At 57.1% G+C, this 23557-nt stretch overlaps 3 protein-coding genes and 1 long non-coding RNA gene across 15 annotated transcripts in view; 2 read left to right on the top strand and 2 right to left on the bottom strand.

The window, feature by feature from the left end:
* Positions 1–6: 6 nt before the first annotated feature.
* HIC1 (HIC ZBTB transcriptional repressor 1) lies at positions 7–5294 on the bottom strand. The gene is made up of 2 exons (XM_042442771.1): positions 5106–5294; positions 7–2418 (listed from the first exon to the last, which is right to left on the bottom strand). The coding sequence occupies exons 1-2, from the start codon at positions 5155–5157 to the stop codon at positions 317–319; spliced, it is 2154 nt and encodes a 717-aa protein (XP_042298705.1). The 5' UTR covers positions 5158–5294; the 3' UTR covers positions 7–316.
* LOC121917103 (tyrosine-protein kinase JAK3-like) lies at positions 3967–12765 on the top strand. 6 transcript variants are annotated; one of them, XM_042442777.1, is made up of 4 exons: positions 5290–5639; positions 11127–11227; positions 11658–11754; positions 12214–12765. In XM_042442777.1, exons 1-4 carry the CDS (start codon positions 5533–5535, stop codon positions 12224–12226), a joined length of 318 nt encoding a protein of 105 aa, XP_042298711.1. In that variant the 5' UTR covers positions 5290–5532; the 3' UTR covers positions 12227–12765. The 6 variants fall into 6 exon arrangements, with proteins under 6 accessions (XP_042298709.1, XP_042298710.1, XP_042298711.1 ...); XM_042442778.1 differs by lacking the exon at positions 11127–11227 and adding an exon at positions 8340–8425; XM_042442779.1 differs by lacking the exon at positions 5290–5639 and adding an exon at positions 8441–9705.
* LOC121917105 overlaps positions 12738–23557 on the bottom strand; it is a 31685-nt gene continuing 20865 nt past the window's right edge. The window contains exons 3-8 of one of the 4 annotated variants that reach the window (XR_006100958.1): positions 22909–23127; positions 20324–20417; positions 19616–19798; positions 17258–17548; positions 16230–16396; positions 12738–13033 (exon numbers count right to left, since the gene is read on the bottom strand). This is a non-coding gene — a long non-coding RNA (uncharacterized LOC121917105). Of the gene's footprint in view, positions 13034–16229; positions 16397–17257; positions 19799–20323; positions 20418–22908; positions 23128–23557 lie in introns of all 4 variants that reach the window. The other 3 variants (XR_006100956.1, XR_006100959.1, XR_006100957.1) reach the window with 3 other exon arrangements.
* Positions 15811–22915, top strand: SCARF1 (scavenger receptor class F member 1). 4 transcript variants are annotated; one of them, XM_042442770.1, is made up of 11 exons: positions 15811–15980; positions 17713–17774; positions 18046–18147; positions 18437–18965; positions 19221–19436; positions 19638–19766; positions 19894–20000; positions 20173–20290; positions 20713–20840; positions 21231–21365; positions 21759–22915. In XM_042442770.1, the coding sequence occupies exons 1-11, from the start codon at positions 15871–15873 to the stop codon at positions 22697–22699; spliced, it is 2577 nt and encodes an 858-aa protein (XP_042298704.1). In that variant the 5' UTR covers positions 15811–15870; the 3' UTR covers positions 22700–22915. The 4 variants fall into 4 exon arrangements, with proteins under 4 accessions (XP_042298704.1, XP_042298702.1, XP_042298703.1 ...); XM_042442768.1 differs by having other exon boundaries at positions 19221–19766; XM_042442769.1 differs by having other exon boundaries at positions 15823–15980; positions 19894–20290; positions 21759–22711.

Genomic DNA, 23557 nt, shown 5'->3' with positions numbered 1-23557 from the left:
AGGACGGAGAGGATGGCAAAGCCTCTTCGGAAGGAGTCTGGCCAAGAAGGGCCTGGGATGAGGAGGGTGCCATATGGGGACCTGTGAGGTGACTTTGGGCGACAAGGCACCCTCTCTGGGCCCCAGAGGATGGCGATGCTGGCCTGGGCCAGGTCCTCTGCCAAGGGGTGCCAAGGGGTGCCAAGGGGCTGGTGTCCCTTCCTCCTCCTCCCTCTCCTTCTTCAGGGGGGCGAGAAGCGTTCGAGGCTCCTTCCGTGGGGCTCTCCCAGGAGGAGTCCCGGAGGGACGGGGGGCGGAGGCGGGGGGGCTCCTGGGGCTACCTTCGGGGGCCGGGGGCGGCGGGGGGGGGGGGCGGGGAGGCCTTGTCGGGGCTGAGTCCCAGGTAGAGGCTCTCGAGGGCGGCCTTGGACTCGGCCAGGAAGGCGGCCGGCTGGCTCTGAAGGGCCAGGGAGCGGGCCAGGGCCAGGGCGCCCTCGGGGAAGTCCAGCCGGGCGGATCGGGGCCCGAGGGCTGCCCCGTCGGGGCCCAGCGAGGAAGATGAGGCGGCGGCGGCGGCGGCTGCGGCGGCGGCGGCGGCGTGCATCTTCATGTGGCTGAGGAGGTTGCGCTGCTGGGCGAACTTGCCCCCGCAAAGGTGGCACTGGTAGGGCTTCTCCCCGGAGTGGATGCGCATGTGCTCCGTCAGGCGGTACTGTCGGGTGAAGCGCATGCCGCAGGCCTGGCAGGCGAAGGGCTTGAGGCCCAGGTGGCTCCGCATGTGGCGCGTCATGGTGCCGCGCTGGGTGAACTTCTTGCCGCAGATGGAGCAAGGGTAGGGCCGGCTCAGCCAGTGGCTCTTCTCGTGCTGACGGAGCGTGGCCGGGTCCTTGTAGGCCTTCTCGCACGACGAGCAACGGTAGGGACGGAGCAGGTCTGGCCCCGACGGAGCCGGAGCCGGAGGAAGAACCGGAGGAGGAGCAGGAGGAGGAGGAGGCGGCGGCAGGGGGCCCAGCGGAGCCGGGGAGCCCAGCAGCCGGGCCTCCTCCCGCTCCCGCTCCTCCTCCTCCTCCTCTTCGTTGTGAGCCTCGACGTGAGCGTTGAGCTGCTCCGAGGAAGGGAAGCCCTTGCCGCAGGGGATGCAGACGTAGAGGTTGTCTCCCCCGAAGCCCTCGCCGTAGGCTCCGAAGGCCCCTCCGACGCCGCCGCTGCTCCCTCCGCTTCCCTCTTCCTCCTCCTCCTCTTCCTCTTCCTCCTCCTCGGTGCTGCTGCTCTTCCCGGGCCCCAGGGCCTCCGTCCCGGCTCCGTCGGGGAGGTACCTCCGCTGGGGCGGGCGGAGGAGCGGCGAGGGCGGCGAGCGGCCCTCTTTCTCCCGGGGCCTCACCCTCCTCTTCCGCTGCTGCTGCCTCCGGGCTTCCTCCTCTCGCTCCTCCTCGGCCGCCGCCATCTCCTCCAGGGCTTCCCCGACGTAGCCCCCGACCAGAGGCTCGTGCTTCATCCAGCGGTAGAGCAGCTCCGGCGCCAGCTCGGCCCTGGCTCCCTCCGACAGTAGCGGCGGCGGCGGCGGGTGCAGCAGCGAGTGGAAGGCCGGCGGCAGCAGCGCCGTCGAGGAGGAAGGTGGCGCCGGGGGCGGGAAAGGCGGCGGAGGCAGGGGTCCCTCCTCGAAGTGGTTGCCCACCAGGCTGGCAGGGCGCTCCGACAGGGCCCCCCGCAGGCGGCTCTCGGCGGGGGATGGGGCGGCGGGGCCCTCGGGGCTCTTCTTGGAGAGGTCCAGGCCGCAGAGGGGCGAGCAAAGGCCCGACGGAGGAGGAGGAGGCGGCGGCGGGGGGAAGAGGGCCCCGGGGGCGGCGTAGAGCTGGGCCCCGCTGCCGTCCCTGGCTCCACCGCCTCCGCCCTGGATGACCCCTCGGAGGAGGAGAGCATGGTTGGCATTGGCGCTGGGGCTGTTCCTGGGGCGGCTGTTGTTTCGCTTGAGGCGCTTCTTGCAGAGGGCCACGAGGTCCGGGACCTGGAGGTAGGAGGCGGCGGCCAAGAGGGCACCCAGCGAGGGCTCCCCCGCCGTCGAGGAGGAAGAGGAGGAGGCCCGTGGGAGGCTGCCGGTGTAGATGAAGTCGAGGACGGCGCGGAAGAGTCCCGGGCTGAGCATCTCCTGGTCCAGGGTGACCAGGTTGTCGTGGAGGACCAGGGCCTTCAGGTAGGCGCTGCTGGCGGCCAGGACGTTCTTGTGGGCGCGGAAGAGGGCGTTGTGGACCACCACGATCACGTCGCACAGCCAGCCCTGCGCCCGCTGCCCGTCCAGCTGCAGGAGGAGCTGCCGCGCGTGGCACCGGCAGGGCGAGCAGGAGGAGGCGGCGGCCGTCGGAAGGGGAGAGCGGCAGGGAGAGGGCGGCGAGGGGGAGACCTCCGAGGAAGGGGACGAGGAGGGCGCCGCCTCCACCATGCCTGCAGCCAGAGAGAGAGGGAGAGAGGAGAAGAAGAAGCAGAGAGGCTATGAAGGCCTGGCCCTCCGGAGCCCCTTCTTCTATAGAGGCAGCAGAGAGAGGGGCGGGGAGGGGCCACCGGGGGCAGGGCCAGGAAGGGTCCAGCCGGGCACTGCCCCGGACGGGAAGGAGGGGTCACTCCTAGTCCTGCCAGGCCTGGCAATGCCAAGGACGGAGCAGGGCTACTGGGGTGAAGGAAGGAGGGCTGGCGCTGGCACTGCCTTGGCATTGCCCGGGAATGGAGCCATTGGGACTAGCCCGTCCTTAGCATCGCTCCAAGAAGACTGGCTTTGGCCCATTATTGGCATTGCCCAGGAGGAGGAGGAGGAGGGGGGGAGATGGATGCCCCCAGCCCTGCTCCGTCGTTGGCGCTGCCCTGGAGCAAGAAGAGGGTTTGCGTTGCTGCCCCAGGAGCGGCACTCTTCGGGATTGAATGTTAGCTATTTCTTTAACATCTACGCCGCCTTCCTCCCAGAAAGGGACCCAAGGCGCCTCACAAGAGTCACACATTAAAAACAAACAAACATTACTATAATAAATTAAATTTTAATAAATTAAAAACAACTAGAGAACATTCTTGCTCCAGGATTGGCATTGCCCAGGAGGAGGAGGGTTGGCATTGCCTGGGTTTGTTGTTGTTGTTGTTGTTATTATTATTATTATTGCCTATTAGTATTTATTTAATTTCTGTGCCCTTGGAAGGGACCCAAGGCGGATCAGGAGAATTAAAATATTTTTAAACATCGTTACAATAAAACAAAATAAAAGATTTTAAAACTATTTGGCCTTCATCGCCCGAAAAAGGAGGAGGAGGCGGCGGCGGCGGCGAGGGCACCGCTTTCGGCCTCTCTTCTTCGGGGGTTTTCAGCCGGAAAAGAAGGGCTTCTTTGGGGAGCAAGGGCCGGTCCCCCTTTTCTGCCCCTTCGAGAGGGATCCGGGGGGAAAGCGCCCAGCAGCAAGGCCCCAGAGAGAGAGAGGGCTCTCTTTTAAGGCTTCTGAGGGAAGGAAAGAAAGAAAGAAAGAAAGAAAGAAAGAAAGAAAGAAAGAAAGAAAGAAATGGGGCTTGGGGAGCCCAGTCCGGCTGCCCTCCGGAGAGAAGACTCAAAGCCAAGGGGGGGATTTGGGGAGCAAAGAGCCTGCTTCCCCTTCCTGGCTTCTCCGCCTTGAGAGCCCCGGTCCCTTTTCTCCCCGGATCTCTTGCCTCCCTTCCAAGGAGGGGATCCGGGGGAAGGACTGCAACGGAGACGGATTATTATTATTATTACGATTATTATTAGAGAGAGAAATTGCAAATGGAAGGGCAACGTTGTTTTTGTTGTTGCCACTTGGAAAGAGCCTTGCAAACGGGGGGAGATTTCCAGTTGCGACATTGCAAAGGACTCGGAGGAACCCAAAGGCGGCTGTCATTGCAGAGAAGAAGGAGGAAGAAGGGGCAAAGCCTCGGCTGGGGAGGGAAGGGGTCCTGGGGGGGGGATTTAGGGCAAATCTGGGGGATGGAGGAGAGGAAGGCAGGGAGGAAGGGAAAGCCCCCCCTCCGTCCTGGGCTGCTACTTTCCATCCGGGGCTCCCTTCGGGTCCCAGGGTTTGGGAGCCCTTTTGGGGGGAGTCGGAGGGTCCCCCCTTTCCTGTCAAGGAAGCTTTAGGATGGAAAGTCGGAAAGGGATGAGGATGAGGAGGGACAGAAAGGCGAGATTGAAGGAAGCAGAGGAGGAGGTTTCGCTTTCTTTGCAGGGAAGGGCTTAGGAGAGAGAGACAGTCTTAGGCCAGAGAGGGGCTCCGGAGCGGAGGGGCTTCGGCTTCTTCCTTCGCGAGGGTCTTTCAGGATGGAAATGGAGGGAAGTCGGAGGCTGGGAAGAAGAGAGACCGGAGACAAGAGGAGAGAAAGACCTCGATCGGGAAGAGGAGCAGCAGCTCTGGCTTCCTTTGCAAGCGATCCTTAGGAGAGGCTTTTTGGAAAGATGGAAAAGCATGGAGAAGAGGAGAGAGGTTAGCAAAGAGGGGGGGGGGGGGCGGGGGGGGGGGGGTCTCCTCTTTCACAAACCCTCTTTAGGGCAGACTTTGAGGAAAGACTGGAAGGAGAGGCATGGCTGAGGAAGGGAGGCTTCTCGGAGAGCGAGAGACTGAGAAGCGGTTGGAGGAGTCCCTCTCCCGCGGAAAGGAAGCTTTGCTCCGGAGAAGTTGGGGAGACATCCGGGGCAGAGAGGGACCCCTTTTCTATGCAGGGATCCCGGGGAAGAAAGGAAGGAGGGAGACCCTGGAAAGGAGGAGGAGGAGGTGGCCCAGCTTCCCTTCGGAGGGAGGCCTGCGCTTGAGGCTGGAGGTCCCTTCGGGAGAACGGAGGAGAGGGTCCCTCCGAGGTGGACCTTCGGGGAAAGAGGGAGGAAGGAGGGTGCTGCCCTTCGTGGCCAAGCCCAAGGCTTTCTGACCGGCATCCCTGGCTTTTGGTGGCTCTTTGGGGCGATGTGCCCGTCTTGCAGAAGAGTGCCTTCCTGTCATTTCTCCCGCAGCAGCAGCATCTCCATCCTCTCCGTTGGTTCTCTGAAGATGCTGCCGGCGGAAGGTCAGGAAGGCACTTTCCTGGGAGACGGCCACGTATCCCGAAGAGCTCCCTTCTCCCCCGGGGCCCTTCCCTCCCATTCCCCTTCTTACCGGGGTTCCCGGCGGGGAGGGCCAGGCAGGCCAGGTCGGCGTGGAGGCGCATGGCTCGGGGATGGAGGATCTTCCTCCTCCTCCTCCTCCTCCTCCTCCTCGAGGTCTGTCTTTGCTGACACCGACGGGGCTCTTCCTCCTCTTCCTCCTCTTCCTCTCCTTCTTCTCCTTCTTCCCGGCGGGGCTCCGGGGTCCCATGTGTCGCCTCCGAGAGAGGCAGCAGCAGCAGCGGCGGCGGCCGGGCCGCGAACTCCGCCTGACCCGCCTCTGAACCCGGTGTCGGCGAGGAAGAAGGAGGGAAGCGGGGAAGGAGGGAGGAAGGAAGGAAGGGCCCTCCTCCTCCTCCTCCTCCTCCTCCTCCTCTTCTTCTTCGAGGGGGCGGGGCAGCGGGGAAAGAGGAGGGGGACTGGGACTGGGAAGGACTGGGATGGACTGGGATCCCCTCCTGGACCCCCGCCCCTTCCAAGGGAGCTGGATCGGAGAGATTCCGGGGGAAAGGGAGGGAGAGCCCCAGGCCCCGCTCGGAGGGACGAGGTGAGTCTGCCCCGGCTGCCTGCCTGCCTGCCTCCCTTCTTCGGGGAGGAGGGCCCCTTCTGGCCCCTGGAGCCCCCCCAAAAAAACTTCCTCCTCTCTCCGGGGAAGCGGGGAACTAGGAAGGCCGAGGGTCTGCCTGGCTGGCCCTTCCTCCTCCAGCCTTGCCCCCCCCCCCAATGATGCCCCTGACAGATTCGGCCCCTTTTCCGGCTCTGAAGGGAGGCCTGGCCCTGGCGCCCCCTGGCGGAGGATTAGGAGCAGGAGAGAGGAGCCGGGCGCCTTTCCTGCTGCTTTCGGGGGGCGGAGGAGGATAGGGGACCCCTGCTTGGGGGCCCTGTCAGCGGGGGGGGGAGTAGGGTCCCCAAAAGAGAGGTCCCGAGGGAAAGGGCCCTTTTGTTCTCCTCCCCCAGCCCCCCTTTTCCCAAACCCTTTTGGCTTCTCAGTCGGGGGCCAGCCCCCCAAAAACACGGGGAAAGAGGGTCAGGGGGACCCCGTCTCCTTTCAGGGCCAGCCTTGGGAGAAGGGCAGCGGTGGAGCAGGGGCTCTCCTCGCCCAACTCGCTTTCCGAAGTTCGAAGGGAGGCAGCGAAAGGGCTCCGGGGTTTCGCCTTCTGTCTTCCCTTCCAGGGTTCCCAGACCCCTTCCTTCCTTCCTTCCTTCCTTCCTTCCTTCCTTCCTTCCTTCCTTCCTTCCTCCCTTCCTTCGGGGAAAGCCGGGTTCCTCAGGTGCGACGGGAGCCCCTTCCCTGCCTCCACCTCCTCCTCCTCCTCCTTCCGTTCTCGATGTGTTTTAGAAAGCCAAGAGAGCCTCCTTTCCAGGCTCTTGGGGGGCTCTTCCTTCCCCTTCTTCCCAAGGCAGCCCCCTTCTATAGATAGATAGATATAGATATAGATATAGATATAGATATAGATATAGATATAGATATATTATCCCTTTCTTCTTCCCATGGATCATCTGGGGATGGAACGATCCCTCCGGAGAAACGAGAACCAAAGGGAAGAAGGACCCGACAAACAAAAAGCAGTCCATCACAGAAAAGGCAGGCCGACGGAGGGTCTTCTCCTGGATCGAAAAAGGGGGCCCTTTAGATCCCAAAATAGACCCCAAAAGGAGGAATCTATCTGTCTGTCTGTCTATCTATCTATCTGTCTAGAAGATATAGATATATATAGATATACACACATATCTATATCTATGCAATATACATACATACATACATACAAATATATATATATATATAGAGAGAGAGAGGGGGGGGGAGGGAGGGAGACAGAGAGACCCTATATATATATATATATATATATATATTCTCCTTTTCGGGTCTAAAATCCAACTCTCTCTCTCTCTCTCTCTCTCCCTCTCTCTCTGTCTCTTTCCTCCTTTTTCCTTCATGGAACTAAATCCGGCTTCACTCCGGATCCAAAGGGACTCGTCTTCCGTCGGAAGAAGGCCGTTTTGGGAGGTTTTGGGGAATGTCCCCGTTTTGAAATTAATAAAAACATAACTTCAAAGAAAGGAAGAGAAAAGAGAGAGAGAGAGAGAGATCCATCCCTCGCGAGGGTCGATCCCTTTCTAAAAACGGATCCCTCCAAAGGGCTTCTGGGACCGGAATCTCGGCGGCGGATCTGGAGATCCTGAAGCCCCTTTCCCTTCATTTCATGGTCTTCCTAAGAACTGTTTCCAAAACCTCCAGGATTTGGACAGAAATAGAAAAGGCGGCGGCGATGCGGCATTCCTTATTATTCGTTATTATTCTTATTATGTATTATTATTATTATTATTGTTATTAAGGGGAAGGTCTTTGTTTCGTTCTGCGATCTATCCTCCCCTTTTCTTCCAGCAAAACGTTTCGCCTGAATTTAAACGATAATAACAGCAATGAAAACTGAATCTCTCGTTCCTCCGTCCTTCGGCTCCGTTTCCTGCGGCGCTTTCCCTCCTTCGGCCGAAAAGGGCTCCGGAGCCTCGGGGAACTTTTGCCCCGGAGCAGAAGCAAGGAAGGAAGCAAGGAACGGAGGCGAGGAACGCGTTCCTTTCCTCGTTGTCGGAAAAGGAACTTCCGCCCGACTTCTGGAGAGGGAAAAGGAACGGGTTTTTTAAAGCCACAAATCCGTATTTTCACGTTTCTCTTGCAACCAGGAGGCGAGGAGGAACTGTTTAAAGCAAAGCCATATATATATATATATATATATATATATATAGGCTTCTACAGTATGTATATTTTTAATATATATATATATTGTATATATATATATTTTAAAATTGCTTTATATATATATACACATATATATATTAAAAATTGGCTTCAATTGTAATATTTCAATATTACCTAAGTGTTTTTTTAAAAACCAATTTGACTATATATATATATATATATATAGTCCAATTAATTAAAAAAAAGCATTTAGGTTAAGGAGTAAAATATTTAAAAAAAATTGAAACCATTAAAAAAACCCAACACACACAACTTGGATCCTAAAACCTGTCTCTTGTCAGAGAGCTCCTAAATCATGTATGTATATGTGCAGATATATATCTATATCTATATATGTATGTATATGTATATATCTATATCTATATAAAACGGTTCGTTTGCCTTTCCTTCTGGGCTGAAATAACAGAAAGAGGTGCAGGTCTTTACATATATATATATATATATATATATAATCGGTTGTATTTTGAACTGTCTCTCCCTCCAAAGAGAGAAGGACCAGAAGGAAGACCGGGGAAAGTGCTGCCATTTCAGGGAAAGGAGGGAAGGAGAAGGAGAAGAAGAAGAAGGAGAAGGTAGCCTCCCTTCAGCTGGAAATATCCCAAGCGGCCGGAACCGCCGAAAAGGCCTTGCCTCCGATCCCCCAAAAGGCCCCGGGAGCTAAGCAGGGCCATCCCTGGACAGCCCTTGGGGGGAGACCGCTGGCAAATGCTGGAGGCTCTGTTTAGGAGGAAGGAACTGGCAAAACCGCCTCTTAGGGTTCCAGGCCCAGGAATACGTGGTTTAAGCTGCCTCTAGAGACCCCGAGGGCCACAGATCCCATGTCAACGTGGGAGCTAAGCAGGGCCGGCCCTGGACAGTCCTTGGGCCGGGCCTTTAAGGGACAGAGAGGCCCAGGGTCTTGTATGAACCCAAGGCTGGCTTCCTTTGGTTTAAAGGCAAGAGGGCCCAGCTCTTTAGAGCCCCCCAGTTCCTTCTTGCTTTCCGATCCAAGGCCCCAAGGAAGGATGGCCTCCGAAAGAGAAACCGCCTCCCAATATGGAAAAAGAATGGCCATAATAAGCAATAGCTCTGGGGGACTCTGACTCTTGCACACGTCCTGATCCCGGTGTTCCCCATCCATTAGGCATCGAGCACACAAGATCCCTCATGTGAGGCCTGAGGAAGGAAGATGTTGTTGTATTTGGAGGTTTGGAGGTGGCCGGGTCCTGAGTTCGAGTGAGACTGCTCTGCAGGCCCTTCCACGGAATCCCCCACACAGCCATGGCCTCCAGGAGAGGGCCAGGGCTGAGCATGCTTCGTATGTCGCGTTTATTTATTGCGTTGATATCCCTCTTGTCTCCCAAAATGGGATCCAAAGCCATGCTTTTACAAGGACTGGGCTCAAACATGGAGTTGCGCCATTCAGAATTGTGGCTGTTGCTTGCCTTTTGTGGCTGGCCCTGTGGCAAAGCTGGCATGGGTCCCTCTGGGCAGCTTCCTTCAGGGGGGCTTGCCATGGCCTCCCTTGGCACAGGAGGGGAGCGCATTGCAGAACATTGGGGGTCTCCCCTCCGAGCACAAACCAGGGCTGGCCCTGCTTAGCGATGCCTTGAGGGTATTTGGGGACCTTGGGTTCTCCTGGTCTTTTAAATGGTCGGTTACTCATCCTCTCCCTCTTCTCTATCGTAGCAGCTTCCTCTACTGATGCCTCCATCATCCCCAGAGGGAGGAAAGGCCAGGCAGAGGGGGCTCTCTTGGGGCTCTCTGGTCCATGGCTAAGTGAAACCCTGGTCCCCATAATCCAATGGATGAGGAGCCTGTCCCGGGTGCAGAGCTTCGGTTTTGGCGTTGGACTAGGACTCCAGAGGCCAGGGTTCGAATCCTTGTTCAGCCATGGAAACCCTCTGGGTGTCTTTGAGGGAGTCATGCCTCCCAGCCTCAGAGGATGGCAGTGGCAAAACCCTTGGAAGAAGCCTGCCAAGAAAACCCATGGTCGGGTTGCCATAAGTTGGAAAGAGCAAGAGACATGGGTCTTGCCCAGGGCCAGCAGTGGGTCTCATGCCCACTCTGGGAATCGAACCTGGTCATAATCCAATGCTCAGACCACGAGACAGGAGCCAGCCATAACAAAGAGGCCTGTGGGCATGTGGCGCCATGCCACCCAGGGACCACTTTCACGGGTGAAGAACCAGAAGTGAGCAGAGCATGCAAGGAGAGGGCCCCATGGTTCTGTTGGCACGCATTGGCACACTGGTGGGGCTGCCAATGGGAACCAGGGGTCTCCCTGAGCCCCCCAACAGCTGCCCAGATGCTCCAAGGAGGGCCTCCGGCTGTGCTTTCTTGGCGCATGCTCAGAGGCGCATGCCTCATCCCTCCCTCCCCAAAGCCCCCCACACCTGGCTTCCATTAGCAGCCCTTGGCTGCCCGGATGGAGACCATGGCCCTCTTCCTGCTCCTGCCCCCATGTGCCACCCATGCCAGGGATTAGGGGGGGGCTAGCCCCTGTCTGACCCCAAAAAGCTATTTATTTCCTTGGCAAGGATGGCTTTGGGGCAGGAAGAGAATTCCCAAACCCTGGAGGCTGAGCTTTAGGGAGGTTCATGCTCTGTTCATGTTCATGTGCAAACAATGCACACTCCCCCAGTAGCCTGATCCAATGAGTCTGGGGTCTCGGCCAAGAAGCCCCCTTTTCTTTTTAACTCACTCCCCTTTTTGGTCTCCTTTGCCTGCTTTCTCCAGGAACTGGCACGGTTTCTCTTTGTTGGCTCACCTGGAGAAATGTCTCCTTTGGGGACATGAAAAGAGCCATCAGTGCAGAAGGAAGGAAGGAAGGAAGGAAGGGAGAATAAGAAACGGCGAAGGGGTGTGCATTTGTGGGAACCCCTTTTTTGGGGGTTGGTTTGTGCTCCTGTGCTAATTTCCAAACTGATGGAGGTGAGGCCCAGTCTTGGCTACTCTTTGGAGACTTCTGATTCCAGACACAGCATCATAGAGCTGCAAGGGACCCCATTGTGCCATGCAGGAATATATAGAATCGTAGGGTTGTGCCGACAGCCAGGTCCAGAGGACGGACCTGTCCTGGGGTCAAGAAAACCAGGCCCAGAGGAGCTGACCCCCAGATCTGGAGGACAGCACCGAAATGGCATCCTGACGTCCAGGTCTGGAGGGGTTACTATAGAGGGTCAATATAGGGGCCAGTCTAGGAGAGAGGCCCATATAGGAGGCCATAGTGGTGTTGCTTTATGAACGTCTTTGCCCTGGGTCTGAGTACTTGCTTCTCTTCACCTGCGACAGGTATGCTCCTCCGGAGTCCCTTCCCGACAGCATCTTCTCCCCAGTGTCCGGTGTCTGGAGCTTCGGAGCCGGTCTCTGCGAACTGTTCTTCGCTTGCGGCAGTAAGACCCAGAGCCCTTTGGAGAAGAGGGCCAACTTCCTTGGCCCTCCAATTTCCCTGCCTTATTAAATGTTTCTCCCAACTGCAGGGCCCTTAAGAACAACATGAGCAACGCTTTGGTTCTGTTCCCAAGCCATGTCCATGGTCCACCTGAAGGGCCAAAATGCTTGGGACCAGAATGGCTCTGAATGTTGCAATACCTGTGGCTGCTTTGACTTATGTGCAAACTCAAGGGGCTGCAAATCTGGTGCGGAATAAGTCCTGAACTGTGAAGGTTCTTCTTGTTAGTCTAGGATTCTTCTTGTTAGGTTTGGTTCTCAAGAGGTGACCCTTCCCCAATACATTTGACTGTTCTTTCCCTCTCCAACCGTGACCTGGACTTTCTGCCGGTGTGGGATACCTTCTTCTAACCTGCCTTCTCCTTTCCTTAGGAGCTTCCCAACAGAAGCGACCCAGGAACCCTCCTCCTGCAATGGCTGAAGGGAACCACAAGCGCCTCCCATTGCAGCCAGATGATGCTCCATTCAGGTGAGCACCACTGCAAGCATGACTCCCATCCTGGGAAGCCCCAGGTAGAAGTGGACAGGCAGCTCCCTTCAAGAAGGCAGAGCCCTCTGGGTAATAATACACAGGGACTAGGGACTTATCTTCCTTTAACTCCTGAACTTTCCCATAGGCACCACTCCACTCAGTCTCTGGCCACAAAGCTGCAGGCCGGGATCTGAGTAGTAACCAAAGGAGGCCTTAGAGGCTGAACTGGCCCCAAGGCCTCACTGCCTTCCTTGGAGGAGAGGTTTCGGCTTTATCAGCCTCTTTGGACCATTGCTCCCAGTGGCTTTTTCCCATGGGGGAAACTGGCTGCACAGATAGTTAGACTGGGGAGACCTGTGTCGGTCTGATCTCAGCTGGCAATTGTGTGTGGTTTCCTCCTTTGAGACTCGGTCTTCAAGATGCGCAAGACGGCTCCTCTCCACCTCTTTTCCGCAGGCCTTTGCTCTGATGCCATCCTATGGCCCTTTGCGCCAAGACAGCGGCCCAGATCCTGCAAGTTGGCCCCAGAAACAGAGATCCTGAGGGACAGACACTGCAAAGAGGAAGAGGAGGAGGAAGAGGAGACAGGTGCGGGAAAGGCTGCATCGCCTTTTGAGTTTGTGTTTCCTCGCATGGCTCCTTCTTTCCCACTTGAGATTCATGGAAGTGAATGCAGGGAGCTCTGCAAATCGGTCTCTTTGGAGAACTGTGCTGCAAACAGGTCTAAAACAGAACTTGGAGAGCATGTTTGCAATAAAGGCATTCCTTCTCATCACTCGCTGTAAAAAACAACTGCATTCTTCACTCATGGCAATGGTTTTAAAAGTGTTTTGTTTACAAAAATTGTTTGTTGCATTTCCATTATATTTCTATACTCGACTGTATTTCATTGCTTTCTGTGGGAGACCTTTGGAGTCATCAGCAGATGGCATAAAACTTAGTAGGGTTCAGGGCCCCGTTTGAAAGAAATAGCCAGAAAATGTCACTAGTGTCTTTATTTACAGAAATAAAATAAAGTGGTGCAGTGCAGTTGTTACAGATGACTCTCTTGCATAAAAACAAAGAACTCTCATTGCTCTTTATTTAAACAGTCACCAAGATAGCACAGCAAATAACATGCTTCACACATCACTCTTCAAGATACAAGGAGGAGAGCACAGGAATCGCCCTGGATCTTCCCTAGGAATACCATCCTTCCGCATGCCTTCCACACGGGGTTCAGGAGGGTCAGTCAGTCGGTGGGATTATTTCATTAAGTCAATGAATGGAAACCAACCTGGAAAAAGCATTGTGTCTGATCAGTATCCAGATCTTGAAGACAATAAAACAATCTCTCCATCAAAAGGATTCAATTAAGTCATTTGGGGGCAACGAAACTCAAGGGGGCAAAAGAGGGCAAAGGGAGCCACAGGAGGGCGCCCGAGAGCCAAGAACCAGGCGCTTCGGAGGCCAACAGGAGGGAAGGCCCCCTTTCCGCCAACAGAGGGCGCTCCATAGGGAAGCCAATGGGAGGAATTAATAGGAAAGGGAGGTATGCCCGAATGCAGCCACAGGAGGGCGCCCGAGAGCAAGGAACGAGGCCCTTGGAGCCTAAAGGCCAGCAACGTCCCCTTTCAGCCACCAGAGGGCGACCCAGGATAGGGAAGAATGGGGTTTGGCTAAAGTCTCATGGGGCCAAGGGCGCGATTACAGCCACAGGAGGGCGCCCCAGAGCCAGGAAGGAGATCGCAAATGCCAGTGCATAATGCCAATGGCCTCCTCATGCGCAAGCGCAGCAGCCCGAGAGAAAGTCAGCAGGAGGCGCTTGGGTGGCTTTGAGAGGCAGAAGTGCCCCCTTTCCGCCCCCAAGAGGGGGCTCCAGAAGGAGGACTGGGCGCTTCAGGAGTGTGGCTTTTGGACTAAAATTCCCATAAACCCCTGGAAAAATTAAAAAATAGGAAAAAATGAACTCCGACTTCAATAGGCTCCGATTCCTTCCATTGGAGCCTTCAGGGAGCGCCCTCTAGTGGCGGAAGGGGGACGTTGCAGACCTTTAGGTTCCAAGGGCCTCATTCCTGGCTGTCTCTCGGGCGCCCTCCTGTGGCTACATTCAAGCACATTCCCTTATTATTTATCCAAGGGACTTAATGACTTCCATTCCATTGGCGTTCCTATAGAGCGCCCTCTGGTGGCGAAAGGGGACGTTGCTGGACTTTAGGCTCCAAGAGACCCATTCCTGGCTCTCTCGGGCGCCCTCCTGTGGCTGCAATGGCACACTGCAGCCTCTTCGGCATTTTTCGGCTCCTTAAAGGACTTCTATTTTAATGCAAAGGCCCGGACTTGTCCTAAGGGAAGGCCAATGTTTGGGGAGCGGGAGAACACTTATCATCATCCCCAGGAGGCACACAAAATGGCGGTTGCAGAGCCCTTCGGGGCCTTGGAGGACACTTCCCATCATCCCCAGACAAGGCAGGAGCCCGGGGGGGGCGCCTTTCTGTGTTCTGGAGCCCCTCACGCCTTTTTGAATGAAATTTCTCTAGCCCTCAGAGGCGGCGGCCATGTTTTCCCGGGGGTTATGGGAGTTGTAGTCCAAAAGCCACACTCCTTAAGCGCCCAGTCATTCTTCCGGAGCGCCCTCTGGTTGCGGAAAGGGGCACTGCTGCCACTCAAAGTCACGGAAGCGCCTCCTGCTGCCTGGCTCTCGGGCGCCCTCCAGTGGCTGCTGCGCTTGCGCACGAGGAGCCCATTGGCGTTATGCTCCTGCACTTAGACACAAAAAGGGGAGACCTTTTTGAGAATGAAATCACTGACGCAAACAACCGAATGGGACAAATGGAGGACATCATCGTACATTAAAGGCAGACTCCCTAATGCTTGCTAATGTAAAAAGTGCAAGAAGCGCAGCGTCCGCACACTTGACGCCCTAAATCCGCCCCTGTGGCGCCATGCTGCTGCGCACCGTTCCAATCTGAAAAGTACCAACTAAACAAATACAAAACATACAAGTAACAATACACATCAATAACAAACACTAAAGGATGAAGGCCAACACAAAGACTTCCAGACTTGCAAAGAGGTGACCCAGCAGAGGAAGGAGGGAAGGCGTGTTGCGCCTCCGATCCCAGTAGCAGTGCAGCCGGAAAAAGGTGTTTCCTGCGCAGCTGCTCCTGGCGAGGGACAGCCCTGACCCACGGAGGCCAGGAAAGGCCCAGGATCCTCTTTGGGGCAGTGGGCGCCTTGCAGGCCCAGTCCCAGTCTCTGAGCGCGGTTCCAGGGCCAGGACCTGAAGGAGAAATCACAACCCATGGGCCGAGCTTAGAAAGGTTAACTTTGGGGGAAGTGTGAGAAAGTTAAAATATTTTGGAAGAATATACACTTAGAAATAAAAAAGATATTGAATTTTATTTGGTAATGTAAAATAAAAGGCGATAAAGGGGCAACAAGGTAATTAATAGAAACGGTATAGGAAGAGATAGACACAAATCAAAAGAAATAATGGATCAATCTTACCGTTTTAGTTGTAATCTGATCAGTTATTGATTCTTGTCAATTGGCTGCGGTTTGAATCCTTTCTTTCTTTGTTGTTACTTATGTGTATTGTTACTTGCATGTTTTTTATTTGTTTGTTTTGTGCTTTCACGGCTCACATTCTAATAACATTTTTTTAAAAGGTTAACTTTGGGGGACTACAATGCCCACACTCCCCCAGCATCATGCCATTTCCCAGTGACCTTCCTGGATGGAGGTTTCCAAGCTCAGCCACTTTGGGGTCTCTTCCTTGTATCCCTCTTAAACAAGCCGCAAACACACTTTGTTCCTAGGTTTATTGGGGGGAGTTAGGTTTGGGGGCTAGGAGAGGAGGAGGAGATGGAAGGAAGTGGGGCCCCCTCTGCAGTCTCCTCCTGCGCTAAGAATATCGAGGGGCTGCTGCATGTGTGCCTGGGCCTGTCCTGCCCTCCAAGTCCCTCCACCCCGATCCTCCTCCCAGTTTGCTTCCTCAGGAAAAGCCACGGAGGAAGTGGGAGGGAGGGAGGCAAGGAAGGAAGAAGGCCTGCTCTGTAGGGAGGCCAGCAGAGTCTGGGCAGAGGGGCCCTTGCTGGCATTGCTGCCAGGGGCTCCATTCGGAAGGCCGGGATGGGTTTGTGGGCCTTTCTGCTGCTTTGCCTCCAGGCCCAGGGTCCTGAGTTTGGGAGCTGCGCCTCAGCCCTGGATCCCAATGGGAGGCACGTCTGCCAGTCCAGCAGGTAGGCCCCCTCCTTCTCCTCCCCGGTTGCTGTGGGGCTCAGAGATGCTCCAGAAGTGCCTCCTAGCCCCTGGCCAGGCTCTTTGCCCCCTCCACAGTCTTGGGGAGCCCCCCTGTCCCTCGCGCTCTCTGGGGTCAGTCCTTGTGGGGAGACATGGGGGATTGGGCCCACATGGAGAACAGGGGCTTGAGCCACCGGCTGAGGGCCCCCTGCCCTCTCCCCACATCTAAGAGCATAGAAATGGGATACCTGAGAATCCCAGAAGTGCTGAAGGGACCATGAAGCGCAGCTAGTCCAGCTAGTTCACCACTCTCTGCGGCCAAACCCCAGAAGCCTTCGCCACAAGTCTGGCTGGAGCTCTTTCCAGAACCTCCTTATTCGCAATCATAAACCAAAACTTAACAGTATTTATTGTCCTACAAAAGCATAAATTAGAAATATACTGTCAGTAACGCACTGCTTGCGACAAATTAATCCATCAGTACAAAGGGTATCCTGCAGATATTCTGCTTTCCCACAGTCTGGCCATACACTCACTTGAATAGCCAGGCGCAAATCCCTTGCAACTATTGTGTTTACTCTTTCAATTAGGTCTTGGTTCAATAAGGACCACACAACCTAATGGCACTGTACTAAAGACAACAAAGCTGTGGCACTGCAAACACCACAGTGCAATTGCACTTCTGGTGCCACTGAAATGCACACAGACACAACCCTATAGCATTGTAGCACTCATTAAGTGGCACTGCACTACAGGACCTATAGCACAGTGTCATTGCACCAAGGAGCCCACAATGCAGTGGCAGTGCTCTACGTACATTGCAGCGCAGCCTCTCGCATGGGCCTAACTTTGTTGTTGTTGCACCAGGCAAGCTAGAGCACAGATACTCACTGGGCAGGTCACACCGTCTCAGCCTCAGAAGAAGGGAAAGGCAAAGCCCTTCTGAAGAAATCTTGCGAAGAAAACCCTCTGATAGGTTTGCCTTAGTGTTGCCTTAGTGTTGCCACAAGTCAGAAATGGTTTCAAGACACACAATGACAACAAAGCCAGAGCCATGAGAGAGACAGATTCATTGCACCCCATGTTCGACTACTCAGCTTACGGCAGTAAAACCATTAAACTATCCAGAACATGGAATTTGAAATGGAAACGTTTGCCCCATTATTTCCATTGCAAATGGACCAATTGGAGATTCTCACACCTGGCCAAAGAAGGTGGCAAATGTCTCAGACTATATATAACAATTCAAAAGGTTGAGAAAATGAAACAAATTTACCGAAGGGCAGGGAATGATCCGTCACGTCCCTTCCACACTTGGCTGTTGCGTTGTGGTATCACGGCTGCATCCCGTCTTTTTAAGGGGCTGCTCAGCGTTCAAGGGAGAGAGCTGTAAGGAAGCTATACAAGGGACAAATCCAGTCCCCCCCCCCCCAGCAACTCTGTGGGGCATGGCCCCGTGGGGCAGGATGGTGCCCTGAGCTTCCCAGCCAGGCGCCAACAGCCTTTCCCTGGCCTCCCTCCTCCGGCACAGAGGCTGCTTTGGTTTGCTGTTTCCTCCCGGAAAGCTCTGCTCAGAAGCAAAACACACAGTTATGGCACTTCCAGAATAAGAGATGATGGGGGAAAGGGGGGACATCCAAGAGCCAGGCTGGGGATCTGGGGTGGTGGTGGTGGGCCCCTTTTGCCTGCTCACTGGGCCCCCTTCCTCCCCTCTCTCTCTTCCACCTCCAGCCAGCCTCCAGTCCTTTCCTGCTGCCCAGGATGGAAGCAAGAGGGCCGGGAATGCCCAGTGGGTAAGGAGGGCCCCTCTCTGTCTGGCAACCAAGGGACTAACTGTTGCCTTTTGGCACCCCAGCTCTGGGCTGTTGGGGATTCTGGGACAATTAGTCCACCAGGAAACCCTCCCAAGCTCTTCCCCCAGCCATGCTTGAGGGCAAGGAAGGAGCAGCACAGGTGGGGCAAACAGGCTGGCACATATGCAGGTGGGCCTCTGCTGTTTCCCTGCCCTTTGCCCTTGGGTAAGGGGCCTCAATTCACCATGCTCTCTCCTTGGGCCTTTGGCAGCGCTCTGCACGGGACCCGACGCCTGCCACCAGGACGAGGTCTGTGTTCGCCCCGGGGTCTGCCGCTGCCGGCCTGGCTTCTTTGGGGCCAACTGTACGGGACGTGAGTGTGGTCTTGGGTCCCAGGGGAGAGAGAGGAGGGGTGACAAAGGAGACCCAGATGGAAAAGGAGCAGGGGTCGTTTGGCCTCACCACTTTCATGAGGCTGAGCTCAAAAGGCGTCCTTCAGATTTGACCCCTATTTTCTGCCGCTGCTTTGGCCGTTAGGGGGTCAAGGAGGGCTGGACAGGCAGGAGTGGCCCAGTTTGTGGGGCTTCAAGAAGGACTACAAGCGATGCCACGGGGTCCCTCCTGCCCACCTGACCCTCGGCCTGCCCTCCCTCCTCTTCCAGGATGCCCTGACCAATACTGGGGTCCTGACTGCAAAGAGAGCTGCCTCTGTTTCCCCAATGGAAAGTGCAACCCATCCAGCGGAGAGTGCTACTGTGCCCCCAGCTGGTGGGGACCCCTCTGCCGGGAGTCCTGTCTCTGTGGCCCCCATGGACACTGCCACCCGCTTACTGGGGCCTGCCGCTGTGACCCAGGATGGTGGGCCCCCGATTGCCGCCGACCGTGCCCCTGCTTCCTGGGGGGCTCCCGCTGCGACCCAACCACCGGCCGCTGCCATTGCCTTCGGGGCTGGTGGGGCCGGACATGTGCCTCGCGCTGCTACTGCAATGGCTCCCCCTGTGCCCAGGAGTCCGGCCGCTGCCACTGCCAGGAAGGGCTCTGGGGGGCGGCCTGCCAGCACCGGTGCCCCTGCACCCCCCACGGCAGCTGTGCTGCCCAGGATGGGCGGTGCACCTGCCACCCTGGCTACCGGGGACAGAGCTGCTCGGATCTGTGCCCAGCAGGGACCTTCGGGCTGCAGTGTGCACATAGGTAAGGGGTCCTCAGCATGGGAGGGACCCCTCATTTCCCCGTCACTGTGTCCTTCTGTGGTTGGCCAGAGGTCCCTGGCCTTCCTGGTTGGATGCAGAGCTCTGTCTTGCTAGAAAGCCTGCATCCTTCAACGTGGTTCCCTCGTCACTTTTGGGGACTGACATTGCTGCTCATAACCTGAGGCAAATGTGGGGTGTTGGTGGAGCTTCCCTCCCCATCTCAGGCCCCCTCTCTCTTTTGACCCCTCCTGACCAGCTGTGGCCACTGCAAGCCCGGTGCCTGCTCCCCGCTGGATGGCTCCTGCTCGGCCTGTGCCCCCGGCTGGAATGGGACTCACTGCAAAGAGTCGTGCCCCCCGGGACGCCATGGGGAGAACTGCAGCCTGTCTTGCCCCCGCTGCCGTCGAGGGGAGGCTTGCCACCCCGAGACCGGAGAGTGCCAAAACTGCGAAGCAGGCCTCATGGGGGCCAGGTGGGAGATGCATGTGCCCCCCTTGCAAAGGTTGGGGGTACCGTCATGCAGGTCCTGTCAGTGGCCTGTCTGTTCCTCAAGGATGGGGGCAGACGGGGAGGAACGGAAATGCTGGGGCTGGTCTGGCAGCAGCAGCAGGGCCTTCTTTGCTATGGGGCAGTGGCCCCACATGTTCTCACCTCCCTCTTTCCTTCCCCACAGGTGTCAGCTGCCCTGTCCGGCCGGCCTTTTCGGGGAGGGCTGCCTCTTGTCCTGCCTCCTCTGCTTCAATGGGAGCTGTGATCCGGTGTCCGGGGCGTGTGTGTGCCAGGATGGGTTCTGGGGTGCCAGGTGAAGGTGGCCCTTCTGAACAAGTGGTGGGGCTGTGTATGAGGAAGGGGGCACAGAGTGACTCCCCAGGCCCTCTCTAAGCTCCTGCCTGGCTAATGCCTGTTCCTCTCTCCTTCCTTCCTTCCAGCTGCAACCAGAGCTGCTTGGAAGGCTTCCATGGCCCCAACTGCTCTGTCAGGTGCCAGGGGTGCCAGGGGTATCCATGCCACCCCATCTCAGGGGAGTGCCTCTGGAGTAAGTCTCTCTCTCCTTTCTCCCCTCTTTCTGGCACCAGAGTTGGTAGTGCTGTTGGGCCAGGGATCGGGCCCTGCCTTCCAGTGGGACGTGAGGGGGGGCTATGCCTGGCCCCAGGCAGGTGGAGGGGCGTTGTTCCTTGGCTCCCAGCGCCCTTCTCTTCTCCTCCCAGAGGCCCACCACACAGGAGCCCTCGTGGCCATGATCCTGGCTCCACTGCTCTCCCTCCTGCTCTGCCTCGGCTGCTGGGGCTGCTGTTGCCGGCCAGAACCCCAGGACCCCAGAGACAGGTAGGTACCCCCTGGTTCGCCTGCTGTGCTTACCTCACCCTGCAGCATCCTCCCTGTCTCCTAAGAGGCTCCAGGCAGCCCCTTTCTGCTCTGGCTTCACTGCAATGCCCCTGCAAATTAGGCCAGGCTGAGAGATAAAAAAGAGAAAGCACACGTGTGAATCCTCCCAACAACTCAGTGAGGTTTGTGGCTTGGTGGAGGGTACAGGGTCAGTCATTTGCCCCCCGTCTCCCCCAGACCAATGTTGACCACCCCAGCGACTGCTCTGGTGGGTCAGAAGATCTGCTGAGAGTGGGGACTTTTGCACTTTCACAGACATGCCACACAGGAGGGCAGCTGGGGAAGGAGCTCGTGGGTCTCCCCTCTTGACTATACTTTGCATCCAGCTCATGAACCTGCCCTCCTTCCCCCCCTTTGCCCAGGGCAGCAGCAATGGCGGCGGCAGGAGAAGGAGACCCAATGCTGCAGGTGAAGCACCAGGTTCTGGGCAGCCTCCGCTCCTCCTTGCCCTGCTTCTCTCTGGGGGGCCACAAGCTCCCACGTGTGACAGGTGAATAGGGTTGCTTCTGGGGGGGCTACTCTCCAGAAAAGAACTGGCCAAGGGAAGTCTTCTTTGGGGGTCTCTGGAGCGGGTCAGGCTTCTGGCCGACCAAGAAGATGTGAAGTCAAAGGCTTTCATGACTGGCATCCATAGTTTTTTGTGGGTTTTTCAGGCTCTGTGGCCATGTTCTAGAAGAGTTTCTTCCTGACGTTTCACCAGCATCTGGGGCTGGCATCTTCAGAGAATGAAGACAATGAAGATGCCAGCCCCAGATGCTGGCGAAACATCAGGCATGAACTCTTCTAGAACATGGAGGGTCTGTGGCCCTCTTGGGACCCATGGGAGCCCCCAAGCTGACCCTGCCCAAGCTAACTGGTTTCCTCTTCCTCTGCCCCCCAGTCTCCCACCACGACACAGAGGTCCCTTTCACCCCCAGCTTCATTGAGCCCCCTTCCACCGTCTGGCCCTCTGACTCCTCCTGGGACTCCGAAGATGGTGATGGTGATGAAGAGGCCCCGCTTCCGGCCGGCGGAGGTAGGAGTGAGGGGGAAATGCAGCTCCTCTGCTTGGGGTGCAAAACCCCATCACAAGGGTAGAGAGGAGGGGAGGGGGAGGTCTGCCCTGGCCCCCACCCTAGACAATCCAACCCCAAAGCCTTGAGCAGGGGTAGAGGGACGTTCCCATCCCATTCCTCCCGCTCAGGGCTTGGTCCCAAATCTTGGGCACTGCCTCGCCTTTGCTTTTTAAGGAAAAGAAGGGCTAAATTACCCTCAATTGTAAGCCAGTTACTAAGATGGAGAATCTGGATGGAAACACATATTAGAAAACTTCAGAGTTTGGGGGTCAACCACTGGATAGGGGATTCTGGGAGCTGCAGTCCCCAAAAGCTTTCCTAAGCATCGCAACAACTTCTCCTTCTGCCTTCAGATGCCACTGAGCTCCAGCCCGGATTTCCTCCAGAGGAGGAGGGGGAGTCTGCCTTGAACCCTGAGCCCTTCGGCATCCCTCGCACTTCCAGCCTCGCTAAGGCCAAGCGGCCCTCAGTCTCCTTCGCGCAAGGGACCCGGTTTGGCCCTCAGAGTCTTCAGGGCTCCACAGAACCCCTTGGAGCCACTCGGAAGCCCAGGGGCGCCTGGGGGCGACCCACCCCAGAGTCCGAAGAGGGGTCGCAGCCACCCCCTGGGTCCCAAGAGGCAGGGGCTCCTCTGGTGGAGGACCTGAGGACTGGAGGCTGCTGCTATGAGAACGTGGAGGCTGCTGGATCCCAGGGGGAGGGAGGCTGCCCTGAGCCCCCCACGTCCGGGACTCCCAGGGGGGTTCACAAGGCCCGGCTGGCTGGCTCCCGGCACGTGGCCCGGCGGGTAGAAGCCCTGGAGGCCGCCTCTAAGACCCCTGGGACACCGCCTGGCCTCACCACCATCTATGTGACAGTGGGCAAAGTGGGAGTGGGTGAGGGCCGGGGCGAGAGTGGGCCAGGCCCCGTCCAGACCATCCTGAAGAGGCTGGGCAGCCTCCAGAGGTCCAGGGCGCCCCCCGGGGAAGACCCCCGGCCAAGGAGGGCCCTCGAGGGGTTCCAGAAGCCGCCTCGAAGGGCCTTGGGGGCAGAGAAGGGTGCCCAGAGGCTGCCAGGCCCAGAGAAGGAGGAGGAAGCAGCCCAGGAGAGTGGCACAAGGGGGCCTGGCGCTGGAGAGGGACAGGTAGAGGCCGAGGGTCCCTGGCCCCTGGGAGGGGAGGGTGATGGTAGGGAGGGAGTGGGCAGCCCCGGCCGGCCGGAGAGAGGGTCAGGAGGGGCGGCCAAAGCGGAGGCCAAGGAGGGAGAAGGGGAGCCCAAGTACGAGAACGTTCCTGGCTGGTCTGGGGGCTTCTAATAGGGCCCCTTCCATGGAGAAAGTGGAGGGGCAGCTTCTGCTGGGAAAGAGAGCTGGCGCTGCCCCCTGCAACTGGGGTTCCTGTGGCAGAGTGATGGCGGCCCCTTCCTTTGACCCCCAAAGCCCAGTGGGCGGAAGGAGCATCCTCTGCGGAGCCTCATGGGGACAGGGAGGCCTCCCCGAAGGAGCAGAGCCCCTCTTTGCCTCACCTGACCTCTCCCGCCTGCTCTTCCTGCCGGAAAGTCTTCTTGATCTCTCTCTCTTGGTGGACAGCAAAGGCCAGGGGAGCCCCGGAGGCTGTGGTTTGGGCGCTCAGCCGGGCCGGACGGGGGACTGCTTCGAGGAACAGATGGAGGATCGGAGGCCGAAGGATGGACTTTGATTTCCTCCCAGATTCAGGGATTTATCTTGGACCCTTCTCCACAGAGCTGCAAAGAGAAAAGGACAGGAAGGAAAATAAGCCATGTGCCAGGAGTGGTACCTGAGCACTGATGCCTTTCCAGCACATGGGGAAGCGGCACGGAAAGGGGGGTGCCTGGCCAGGGCCTGTTTGGATCATCGGCCAGAGGAAGGCCACTGCCTGCGCTTCCTCTGGCAAGAGGGAGAGGAGTCAGTGTGCTGCTGCTGGGCTCCAGGAGGCCAGAGTTCGAATCCCCGCTCAGCTGTGGCCTCAGAAGCCACAGTCTCTCAGGTGGGCCTCCCTGGAATAAACCTGGGCAAGAAGCCCCGCAATAGGCCTCCTCTTGTTGTCGTCTTTATTTCACTTCCTTTGGGTTGCTGTAAGTCAGAAGCCACAACAACAACAACAACAACAACAAGATCCATGGAAGGAGATGAGACCCCCAAGGAGAGCCGCTG

This window comes from Sceloporus undulatus, chromosome 11 (genome assembly GCF_019175285.1).
Source record: "Sceloporus undulatus isolate JIND9_A2432 ecotype Alabama chromosome 11, SceUnd_v1.1, whole genome shotgun sequence".
Classification (NCBI taxonomy): Eukaryota; Metazoa; Chordata; class Lepidosauria; order Squamata; family Phrynosomatidae; genus Sceloporus; species Sceloporus undulatus.
The sequence above is the reverse complement of the archived record's forward strand: the minus strand, read 5'-3'. Positions and strand labels throughout refer to the sequence as shown.